The following is a 12,386-nucleotide window of genomic DNA, read 5'->3' as shown; positions in this document are numbered from 1 at the left end:
AGCTAATTTCTGTAGCATTTTGCTTAAATTGCTTTTTTAAGGTTAGTTATCTGAAACCTATTATAGAACAATGCAGGGGTTCTCAGTAGTCTGCTGCCTCTGCAGTGTTTTGGCATACTGGTTCTCAGTCCTGGCTACAGTGCTGAATCACCTGGGAAACTTGGAAACTTCCAGTACCAAGACCCCACTCCCTAGACATTCTGATTTAATAGGTCTGACATGAAGCTGGGCATTGATATTGTTTTAAAACTCCCCACGTTATCCTAATGTGCAGCTAGGGTTAAGAAAGACTGCTGGCTTATTATAGTCTAGGGCACATTAATTTAAACTTTCTCTTAATATTATTTTTCTCATCTAAGATTTTGTTGCATGAAGTTCCCATTGAAGGACAGAAAAAAAAGAGAAAGAAAGTTTTGTTGGAAACTAAACTTCAAGACAACAGTGAAATAACACAAGGCATATTGGATTATGTAGTAGAAACCACGAAACCAATTTCTCCTGCAAATCAGGGTATCAGAGGTAGGAAACTTTTCTTTTTTCCTTTTTTAAAAAATACAGTTCACTTTAAATGAATTATTTTTACAGAGTAATGGTTTTAAAAATATATTAAAATCAGTTTCTTTTTATGTTCCTTTTCATTTAAAAAACTTGAAAAAGACTCATTTTTTTAAGGTACAGCCAAGCTCCTTCCAAAAGTAACCTGACTAATTTTTTTTAAGTTGAAAAGTATTTAAATAAGTCACAGTGGTAATGATTTGTTCGATAGAGGAAAACCAAGGGGGTGGCTTGAAAACTAAAAGTACAAACTACTTTTGCTAGAAGTATAGTTTCCTAGATAAGTATATTTGAACTGCTGTTTTTATTTCTCTACTCCAGGACAGAGGAAACTATAAACCTCTCTCCATAACTAAATAAGAGTTAAGATTCAGGGATTAGAGAGTTCTGTAAATTACCAGTTATCAGAGGTTTTCTTCCCATTTGGTCACAAGAAAAAACCCTTTTCAGAGAGCCAAACTGAATTATGGAAGTATTAACCTTGAAAGGTTGAGGTCTGGTTTAAAATGTTAGATAATGTATAGCCTATGAAACTGATCAAAAGTTAATGATCATTTTTCTCAGGCCATAACCTCACAATAGCAGTTAGAAGTTACAGAAATTATAAACTGCATCCAAGGTTCAGTCATTACAATTAAAAAGGTAAAGCTAATTCCCCTCAAACAGCAGTTGAAACCATTGTTAGTGAGGTAAAGAATACCTCTCTGTGCCTACTTTGTGTTTTTTTTAAGCTTATTCAGTGTTTTTTCTATTTGTTTACCTTTATAGAGATTAGTTGTCTAATTCATCTGTTTCAGTACAGAGACCGTTTTTGTTGCAGGGATAAGGCTGAATCCTGTGGTTTGATTCATTAGTTATTTTGGGTATTTGTTCTCTAGAGATAGCTAATTATACAACTGTTTTTCCTAACTTTTAGAGGTACCGTTCACCATATTTTACCTCCCCAGTAGGGCCTGACAGGTTTTGTGGGTCAGGGTTCTAAGCATTGTAACTCTAAGTTTTGTAACCAGGATTATAATAAGTGCCTGCATAAATTTACAGATCTGAGTCCCACAGAGAGCATCTCCTTTCTTTAAATATCAGATTGACTTTTAATAAAATGATCTAGAGATTGAGCTTAGCTAAAAGGGGGACTATCCTTGTGGGTGATGAAAGCATGTGAAAGGCTCTCTTTGGATGGCACAGATTTGTCAGTCTTTTATACCTCAGTCTTGGACCTCTGATATTTTCATCCAGACTTGTTTTACTATTGCTAAGTTGTTATAGTTATCAGGACCTATCCTGAGATCAAATTACTGAGACAGTTCTGATTAACCCAAATCATTATTTGAACTGAGATAGACGTCATAATTTGCTATGAATTACCCAAACTCTACCATTCAGTCTGTTCACCCAGAAGGAGGGATAGAAGTGGTGTCAGTGTTGACAAAAATGTCCCCTGAGTAGTTTCTATCCAGAGGGCTGGGTGGTTTCTCTTAGAAGAAGTTATGAGTGGACAGGCACCCTGAAACATGTCTAGCACAATTATGCCTTTTATATTTAGTAAAATGTACTAATACTTTTTTCAGGTAGCTTTTAAGAGAAATTAGAGACATTTTACTTAACTAAATAGATAATTATATTAATGAGCCGTACCATTTCCTGACTTAGTCAATTGAGTTTTTCTAAATGTACGAATTATTTTTATAGAGTAATGGTTCCTTATATAAGCATCACATGAAAATCACAAATGACTTTATAATAGCAGTAGTTATGCCTTGCCTTTTTATGCAGTGCTGTTTATAATTTACAAAGCACTGCCACACTTACTCATGAAATTCTTAAATTAGTTCTGTGAATTGGTATGTGGTCATTTTCACATCTATAAAATGCAGACATAGATTGTCATCTGTTAAAATAATATTCCCATTAGTTAAGACTAGAACCTTCATGTCCCACTTGTAGTTAGTGCTTTTATTTTTTCCCCCACAACAGATCTCATGGTTACATCTATAATTTGCAAAGTAGCCATTTAAACAATTGATCAGAACTGGGGAAGCAGCAAGGCGGGGAAGATTAAGTGGGACAAGACCTCAAGCCAGAGAGAAGAAATATTGCCTCTGAAATTTATTAGAATGTTATTCTGTATCTAACATTTATATTTTGTACAAGCGTCCATTTTGTAAAATAATTATTTAAGGCCTAAAATGATAATGAGCCATAATAATAAAAATAATTGACTCCAGTATTTTTGTGAATAAAATGAAGCTGCTTGAACTCTTATGTTATCTCCCTGTCCACAGAAGGCATCCAGCCAGGTATTCCTATGTGGATCAGGAACAAGGTTCTATTTCTTGGGGTGAAGAGATTGGAAGGGTTGATTGAAAATCATGGCCAAGGTATCTAGAAGATGAGAGGTTTTAGAGTGTAAGATGTGTAGGTTATTATTTATGGCTCCCTTGCTGCCAAATCAGGAAAAACAGGCTAAGAATAGTGGTTAAAATTCAGAACAATAGTTTGTATCCCAAATCAGATTTTAATAAAGAATGCGGAGTTTGAAGGTTAAATTAAGAGATGCTAAACTTTAAGACTTTGCAACGTGCATATACCACCCTCCTTCGCCAGCTTAGACTGTAGTAAAATTCTTCCCATCTACATCCCTGCTGAGTGAGGAAGTATATGCCTTTTGACCTCAGCCACTCTGTCAATCCTTAGCAGGACATATTCCTTGCTATGCATAGGAAGTTTCTCTTCCAGTGAGTCAAGACCAGGACCATGAATCTACTGGTTGATTGTCCACAGAATGAGTATTATCAGAATTACCAGTTTTTATTAGGACTTATAATAAAATAGACTTGTTTTTATATTTCCATTCCTTTTAATGCTGCATTTAAAATTTTTTTGTAGTTCTCAAGGTAATTTATAAAATTTAAAAGCCCATTATTTTTATCTTTCTTGACTTTTTAAAAAAATGATTAGGAAAACGAGTGGTACTGCTGAAGAAATTTCCTCTGGATGGGGAGATGAGCAGAGAAGCGGCATTATTTATTGTTCCATCAGTTGTCAAAGGTAAAGTCTAAGTTCCATCTTATGCATCTTTTTTGTGCCTTAGGTGCTAAGTTAAAGTCTGTTGAGGAATTTAGGAATTCATGTTCGTAGTTACTATTATAATACTATTGTAAACTGCATGTTTTTAAATTAATGGAAGATGGAGAAATTTGTTACTTAAAGACTTTAACTTTTCATTTCAAAGTAATATTCAGGCTTCTGAACTGAACAACGTTTTTGTTTCTTTTTCTAAAAGTAGAATAAAGAAGTGAGGAGGGAAGCCATAATTGAAACTAAAAATTTTCAGGTTATAATAATGGATTTTTCAAAGGATATGCTATAGATTGACTAGAAATAGACACCTAAGTATTTTGGAAAATTAAGAGATGATCAGGACCTGTCTTGTATTTGGGACAAGAAAGAATGAATAATATTTCTAAAATACTGGCCCAACAGTGGTGGCAATATTTAAAGAACATTTATATCTAATATGAAATTTTAATATGATCCTTTTACATCCTAGAATAAATAATAGAAAAAAATACTGAGTTTCAGAGCAGACCTTGCAGCCCACTAATTTGTAACCCTGTGCAAATCACCTCTTTAAGCCTCAGCTGTTTATTTGTAATATGGGTATCTGCTCCAATGAGGTATTAGATATGAATGTCACTTTGGAACCTAGAGAGTACTAGCATCATGTAAGGTAGCAATAATAATGATTCTATATTAATGATCCACTGCGGCCATCCCATCAGCCTGCTGCTACAGAGTACTTACATGTATTTTATTGGCCAGCTCTTGCATTCCAGATACACTTTTTTTCCCAGCCATACTTAGGTGAAAAAGGTTCAGTATTTTAAATGGTGTTGGAAATCTTATTAATCAGCTTTATAACATTGTTGAAAAAGAGGAAATAATTTCTTCAGTTCTCCAAGATTCTAAATGCTGTATTACCCAAATGGGTAAGGTCACAGAGCTGGCCACCACTTGAATCTAGGTCTTCTAATTCCAAATCTAAAACAATTTGTTTTACTTAACCATCTTTTTAACATACTGTATATTTTTAAATAAAAAACATGGAGTTATAAACCTCTGATATGATGGCATAATTCATTTTTCTTTTTCAGATAATACTAAATATACATATACTCCAGGATGCCCAATTTTTTACTGCTTACAAGACATAATGCGAGTCTGTAGTGAATCCAGCACTCACTTTGCTACACTTACAGCAAGGATGTTAATAGCCTTGGATAAGTAAGAACTGCCATTAAAAATATTTTTTAAAAATTAAATACATGTTGATAGTAGAAATTAGCTCTGATAGATAACACTTTGGGAAGAAAATATGAAATATATGTATTAATAAATGGTAAATTTTTAAAATTTAATTTATTGAGGTAACATTCATTAATAACATTATAAATTTCAGATGTGCAGCATTAGAATTTGGTATCTGTATACGCTTATTGCATGCTCACAACTCAAAGTCTAGTTTCCCTCCCATATCATATATTTGATTCCTTTTAACCAATTTATCCTACCCCCACACTTTTCTCTTCTGGTAACTACTGTTCTGTTGTCTGTATCTATGAGTTTGTTTTTGTTTGTTTTGTTAGTTTGTTACTTTTTGTTTTATATTCCACATATGAGTGAAATCGTACGTTTTTGTCTTTTTCTGCCTGACTTATTACTTCATTTAATATAATTCTCTCAAGATCCATTATGTTGTGGCAAATGGCAATGTTTTATTGTTTTTTATGGCTGAATAGTATTCCAGTGTGTATGTATGTGTGTATCTCATATCTTTTTTATCTAGGTTGTTTCTATGTCTTGGTTATTGTAAATAATGCTGTGATGAACATAGGGGGTACATATATCTTTACAAATTAGTGTATTCATATTATTTGGGTAATACCCAAAAGAGGTATTGCTGAATCATATGATAATTCTATTCTTAATTTTTAAAAGGAACTTCCATACTGTTTTCCAAAGTGCCTGCACCAGTTTACATTCCCACCAACAGTACACAAGGGTTCCCTTTTCTCTGTATCTCTCCAACACTTATTTCTTGTTTTACTGATGATAGCCACTCTAATAGGTGTGAGGTAATATCTCATTGTGATTTTGATTTGCAAGAAATGGTAAGTTTAATATAAAAATGAAAGTATAATGTAAAAATGAAAAACTCCAAAGACAGGATTATCCTTGTTTGCTTGCAAAATGTTAATTTTATCTTCAAAAGTGACAAACACTGCCTTGGCTTAATAAGATTCCTTTGTTATAAAACTAAATTTAATACTGAATTACTCTTATCAATGAACATGTCGTTTAACCTATCATGCCTTTGTTTCTGTGTAACAACAGGGCTACAATCCTACATCTCAGTGGTTTAAATTTTAAAAGTGCTTTGTATTTTTTGAAAGCAGTTTTTATTATAATGGTATAAGCATTTTTAAAAGTAGTTTGCTGTGTCCATTAACAAAACTTTTATTAATAGTAAATGAAGTACTTAACCAACACGGATTAAAATTTTAAAAATTTGAATATTAGGAAGTATCACATATCAGAGTTGGATAGTAGTGTACTTTTTAAATCTTCACTTTTGAACAAACACTTCTACTATCTCTTCTCTCTATTTTGCCAGGTGGTTAGATGAACGTCATGCACAATCTCACTTTATTCCAGCTTTATTTCGACCTTCTCCTCTTGAGCGGATAAAAACTAATGTCATAAACCCTGCGTATGCTACTGAATCAGGTCAGACAGAGAACTCACTGCATATGGGCTACAGTGCACTAGAAATAAAGAGTAAAATGTTAGCCCTAGAGAAAGCAGATACCTGTATTTACAACCCTTTGTTTGGATCAGATCTTCAGTACACAAACCGGGTAAGAATTGAATGAACTTTGGCTCTGATTTCAAAACATTTCATCTCAAATGTAAATGCATTTTCCCTGAGATAAATGCATCTATTACTAACATTAAGATGACATCCATACTTAGCTCTATTTACATATATTAAAGTCAAGTATCTAACATTCTTAAGGGTTTTTTTGTTTTGTTTTCGCTTTCTAGGTTGATAAAGTGGTGATAAATCCATACTTTGGTCTGGGAGCTCCAGACTACTCAAAAATCCAAATTCCCAAACAGGAAAAATGGCAGAGAAGCATGAGCAGTGTCACAGAAGACAAGTACTGTTTTGGTTTTACTCCACATTGCTTTTTAAAACTTACATTCTAATGTTAAAATATTGTTTAAAATGATATATACAATTAGTACATAATATAATCATTGCATAAATGATTTACTTTGTAGCTGCTCAGTGATATGTAGCTTTCATAGATATGTCACATTTGTTTTTAAAACAATTTAAATTTCAATTTGTTTTTATGAATAGGGAACGACAGTGGGTAGATGATTTTCCTCTCCATCGAAGTGCCTGCGAAGGAGATTCCGAATTATTAAGCCGTCTTCTCAATGAAAGATTTTCAGTCAACCAATTAGATAGTGACCACTGGGCACCCATTCATTATGCATGCTGGTAAATAGATTACTTATTATTTTCCTTTTAGAAAGAATTAATTATTAGTTATAAATGTTAGTGCTTCTTTTCAAAACTATTCTCATTCCAGCTACGTTTTTTCTATCATGTTTGCTTTATGAGCTTTCTATTTAAGATCTTTGATTAGTGTATATGTGCTAACATTCACAGTTTCAAGGTCTGCCCCATGCTTAAAGTACTGTTAGTGTTCTCAGGCATTACCAAGTCACACACAAGGATAGCAAATGACTAGTGTCAGTGCACAGCACAGGGTCCTATATTTATCCTTGCAATTTCGTTTTTTCTTTTTTTTTATTGGGGAAGGGGAACAGTGTGTACTTCCAGGCCTTTTTTCCAAGTCAAGTTGTTGTCCTTTCAATCTTAGTTGTGGAGGGTGCCGTTCAGCTTCAAGTTGTTGTCCTTTCAGTTTTAGTTGTGGAGGGCGCAGCTCAGCTCCAGGTCCAGTTGCCGTTGCCGTTGCTAGTTGCAGGGGGTGCAGCCCACCAGTCGAGGAATTGAACAGGCAACCTTATGGTTGAGAGCCCACTGGCCCATGTGGGAATCGAACCGGCAGCCTTCGGAGTTAGGAGCATGGAGCTCTAACCGCCTGAGCCACTGGGCTGGTCCCTATCGTTGCAATTTCTATTGTTTGTATTAGAGTTGTTATGTTTGTTTATCCTTACTATAAAATTTACATGTGTTAACTACTTCTGATTTGACCTTGCATCATGTTTGAAAAGTTCAAAGCTGTGTTATAAGAAATCCCCAAAGCCTTCATTAGAATCAGAGCCTTCCTCTTTTTTTTTGGATGAGAGGGATTAGCTCACAGGATTGAGGTTAGCTCTTTCCACTAGTTGCCCAATGTAGTTCTTGCTCTCCCACTCCTCTCACATGATAATAACTCTTCCCCTCAGCTGGGGTGAATTCTTAAATGTGTGTTCATAGCAGTAGTTAACTGTCTGCTATTCCCCATCCTTTAGAAAGGATATAATAAAGTTATTTACCATTATTTCTTATGGAAAAGTTGCTTTTGACTTATTGTTTAAAGTGAACTTCTTTGGCTCATTTAAGCAGTGCCTACATTATTTACTGCTTGTTAAATGTCCACAACTTCTTAGCTGTGTGATATTGAGCAAGATACTTCACCTCTTTGCATCTAAGTTTTTTTTTTTTTATCTGTATGTGAAATGCATTAGTTAGATGATTGCTAGAGTTCTTTTCGGTTCAATTTTTTTTATTTCATTCATTCTAATATTTGTGATCAAGAAGCTAAATACACTTGCTTTAAATATACATCTTTTCTCCCTTAAAATATGCTGTTTCCTTAAAAATATGCTCCTTAAATTTTGTTTTGTTTTGTTTGTTTAAAAATATGCTCCTTTATTCTATACATGTAGTCTTGTTTGCCCATTACAGGGAATATTTATATCAGATTTGGAAAGAGTTACCCTAAATCTTCTTTAACTAAACTTACAGTTATTTCTTCAGATTACTAGTAAATACTGCTAGCAACCCTCATGCTTTACCTGGAACTAAACAAAAAGAGGTAGAGAATATAGTTCAAACCCTAAGAAAATGCACTGTAGAATTGGGAAAGACAGGCAGTGAAACTTAGTTTAGGAATCCCAAATTTATATTGAGCTATATTGTTGCCACTTTTTTGTGGCAGGGGTTATTTTATTCTCTAGTAAAAGAATGGTACTATTTTCAACTACCTATTACATAAAAACAGAGTATTGTATAGTATTTAATGTGCTTTGGATTGTCCCTAGGTTTCAATCCCAACTCTTAAAAGTATGTTCCTAAAAGTATGACCTTTGGCAAGTTACTTAATGTCTCTAAGGATCTGTTTCTTTACCTACAAGATGGGATTAATAATAGTGTCTTTCTTTAGATTAAAGGAGAAATGCAAATAAATGCTTTGAGAGTACCTGGTACATTATAAGCACTCAATAAATGTTGGCTGTTGCTATTAAATTAATTTTAATAATTTAAAGATTTTGATGTCTAAATCTAACATTAATCTGTAATATTTTTATTTGGAAAATCTTATTACTACAATACACCAAGGAAAAGAGTTTTATCCTTTGATAAAATTAATTTTTTGTCAGCTGGAAATAATACCAAGTTTAATATACCAGGAGGTATGGGTCACCTTGCAATATTTTAATCAGATGGATCATTTGATTGATGTGATTTTGAATGAAGACTGATTTAACTATTTAGTAAAGAACTTAAATTACTTTATCTTGGAAATGTACTCTGATTCTAATTGGTAAAGGATCAAGGAGGGGAATACTGGGCTATCTAATCCAGAGACTGGGAATTGGCGCCTGTCTTTATAAGTTAGACAAGATATTTTACCCCTCTTGGTCTGTTTTCTCATCTTTAAAATCAGGGTTTTTATTAGATCAGTGGTTCTCATACTTTGGTGTCAGGACCCCTTTTCACTTTTAAAAATTAAAGGATCCCCAAAAGCTTTTTGTTCATATGAATTATATCTAGTATTATTTACCATATTAGAAGCTAAAACTGGAAAATATTTTAAGTATTTATTCATTTAAAAATAACAATGAACATCTATTAACATAAATAACACAATTTTCTGAAATATGCCGTATTTCCCAAAATTTAAAAAAATTTAATAAAAAGAGCAGCATTGTTTTACATTTTTGCAAGTCTCTTCAATCTCCAGCTAAATAGAAGATAGCTGGAGTTTTACATCTGATTCTACCTTTAATTTGTTGCAATATTACATATCATGTAGCTTCTACTATGCTTAGGAGAAAATGAGAGTGAAAGGGGCAAATAACATCTTAGTATTCTTATGAAAATATGTTGACCTGGAGGACACCCTGAAAAGATTTTAGAGGTCCTCATGGGCTCCTGAATCACTCTTTGAGAACCACTTAATTAAATCACCCCTAGGATTGCCCCAAGCTTTTATAATTCTCATATTGGTGACCACGTACCTAAAAACGATTCTTTACTAGAATCACCATTTTCCAAAATGACTTAAGTTGGCTTTCTCCCCGGATGGGTAACTTGTAAATATCTCACTGACATCTGTATTCTCTCACCTCTCTCAAATCAGTGTCTTCTGTCTCTGACATTGCTAGGAGGGTGTTGTAGAACTACGATGATTTGGCTTCCTACAGAGTACTCCATCTGATTTCATTTGGGCCTTCACTGCAGCTTAGTTGTCTATCTTCTTTGTCTCACTTATCCTGTCAGCCTTTTAGTCCTCCCCTACAAGCCATTTTAAACCTTTCTACTCTTGAGCACTTAAACTCCCACTACTTTCTTTCTCTCTTCTCATCAGATAGTTTTATTCCTATTTTCCAAAAAAAATGAAGAATTCAAAATATCCTTCTTCTCTACCCCTAATGATGAGTTTTTGTTCCCATCTCTCTCCTGTACCATGGGGTAGGCAAGTTAGAAAATCCTTGTCCCCATTAAATTCACTTTCTTCTATCCTGCACTTTCTTACCTCCTGCCTTCAAACATACAGTGTTCTCTCCCTCCTTAAAAAGAACTTTAATTTGAACATGCTGTCTCTTCTGACCACTGTCATGTTTCTTTCCTTCCTTTCATAGCCAGACTTCAAAGGTGAGTGGGCCATACTCACTGCTTTCTCTTTTTCTCTCTTTATGAACCTTCTTAACCTTTTCTGAGACTGTAATCTCTTTCCCTGCTCTGTAGCATTTAATACTGTTGACCACTCCTTCATTTGAAGAATAAATCGGATTGAAAGGGCATAAGGTAGCTATATGATCAGCACAAATGCAAGATATTATTATTACTGTATCATTATTACCATTGAAATACTGGCTTCCATTCTGGAGGCCATACTATAACCTTTCTGTGTGATAGTATGGGAAGTTCTATACTAAGATTCAGAAAACTGAATTTTAACTCTGGCTGGTAACCATGAGAATCTGGGCAAGTTAACTGGTTCAAGATTCATATTTCCGATCTGTGCAATAAAAATACCTTTGCTTCATAAGTTGCTGTGAAGATTAAGTAACTATATAGGAAAGTACCTAGAAAATTTTAAAGCATCATACAAAATGTATGTTTATATTAATTACTTTTACTTCTTGAATTGCTCCCTTAGTATTTTTTCTGAAAGAGTATTTTTCAAGATGTATTTCATTGTTCTAAGATGATCATCTTTCTCTAAATTTTCTCTCAGAAAGACTTCATTCATTCTCCCAGCCTTAACACTTATTCTTTTTGTTTAGATGAATTTGTGTATTCTCAGATAAGACTCCTGAGCCTTTGCCTTCCTCCTGAGTACCAAGCCTGCATTTTCAATTGCTTACTGAACAGTCTAGTCATTTTTTGGTGCATAAAGCAGTTTGGAGAATGCAAAGATATAGTCCCTACCCTCAAGGAATTTCCAGACTGACAGAGAAGAAATGTATATAAACCAGGGTGAAAGTAGGCAAAATGAGATAAGTCCCATAAAAGAAGCAAAAATAAAATGCTAAAATGTAGTAGTAATATGGAGTAGGTAGATTTTAAACTGTTTCAGAGAAGTAATAGAAGTTAACCTGAACAAAATGAGGAGGGGGAAAAGGACAGCTCAGAAATAGCAAGCAACATGAGCAAAAAGTAACATGAATAAGAAGAGGTAGTACACAAGTGGCAGGTTCGGGGCATAGGAAAACCAGAGGGTATGTGAAGGGGAAGAAAGGAAAGTTGAGGGCAAATCAGATCAGTTCTAAGATGTGCTATTTTCCCCTCAAATGTACCATATCTTAAAGCAAACTTTCCTTCTTCTTCCCCCTCCCACCCATGTATTTCCAACCAATGAATTTTCCACCATTGCTTCAGATTGCAGCCTTCCATAAGTGATTTGGCTGTAACCAGATGGTGGCCTATGTTTGGCACCTGCTTTGTTTCCAATCTTCTGGGTCCTTGCTTTGCTTACTCCTTTTCCCCTTACCTAAAATATTTTACCTCTTTTCAACATTTCTTCAGTTCCTTCCTATTTTAAATCCAGTTCAAATTGTTCTTTTATTACAACACTTTACAGAATTATCTCAAAATCTTCCTTTTCCAACATTTTTTAAAAGCATTAATTTCATACTATCTTGATTTGATAAGTATATAGTGCCTTATTTTGTTGTTATCCTAAACTTTTACTTAAATTTTATGTAACTATCCCATGTTTTTGTTTTATCTCTCTGATAACATTGTACCTTTATCAGAGCAGAAGCCATGTATTTTACATATATTTATGTCTCACACATTA

General features: G+C 34.0%; 1 protein-coding gene across 7 annotated transcripts in view; it reads left to right on the top strand.

The window, feature by feature from the left end:
- KRIT1 (KRIT1 ankyrin repeat containing) overlaps positions 1-12,386 on the top strand; it is a 36,003-nt gene that overhangs the window by 5,584 nt on the left and 18,033 nt on the right. For all 7 annotated transcript variants that reach the window (XM_019716770.2, XM_074340725.1, XM_074340724.1 and 4 more), the window contains exons 3-8: positions 360-519; positions 3,514-3,603; positions 4,710-4,839; positions 6,230-6,473; positions 6,661-6,776; positions 6,983-7,126. In XM_019716770.2, the coding sequence (XP_019572329.1) occupies positions 360-519; positions 3,514-3,603; positions 4,710-4,839; positions 6,230-6,473; positions 6,661-6,776; positions 6,983-7,126 (884 nt within the window). The remainder of the gene's footprint in view (positions 1-359; positions 520-3,513; positions 3,604-4,709; positions 4,840-6,229; positions 6,474-6,660; positions 6,777-6,982; positions 7,127-12,386) is intronic.

Source organism: Rhinolophus sinicus, linkage group LG09 (assembly GCF_036562045.2).
Source record: "Rhinolophus sinicus isolate RSC01 linkage group LG09, ASM3656204v1, whole genome shotgun sequence".
Classification (NCBI taxonomy): Eukaryota; Metazoa; Chordata; class Mammalia; order Chiroptera; family Rhinolophidae; genus Rhinolophus; species Rhinolophus sinicus.
Note: the sequence above shows the minus strand (reverse complement) of the source record. Positions and strands in the feature narration are given on the sequence as shown.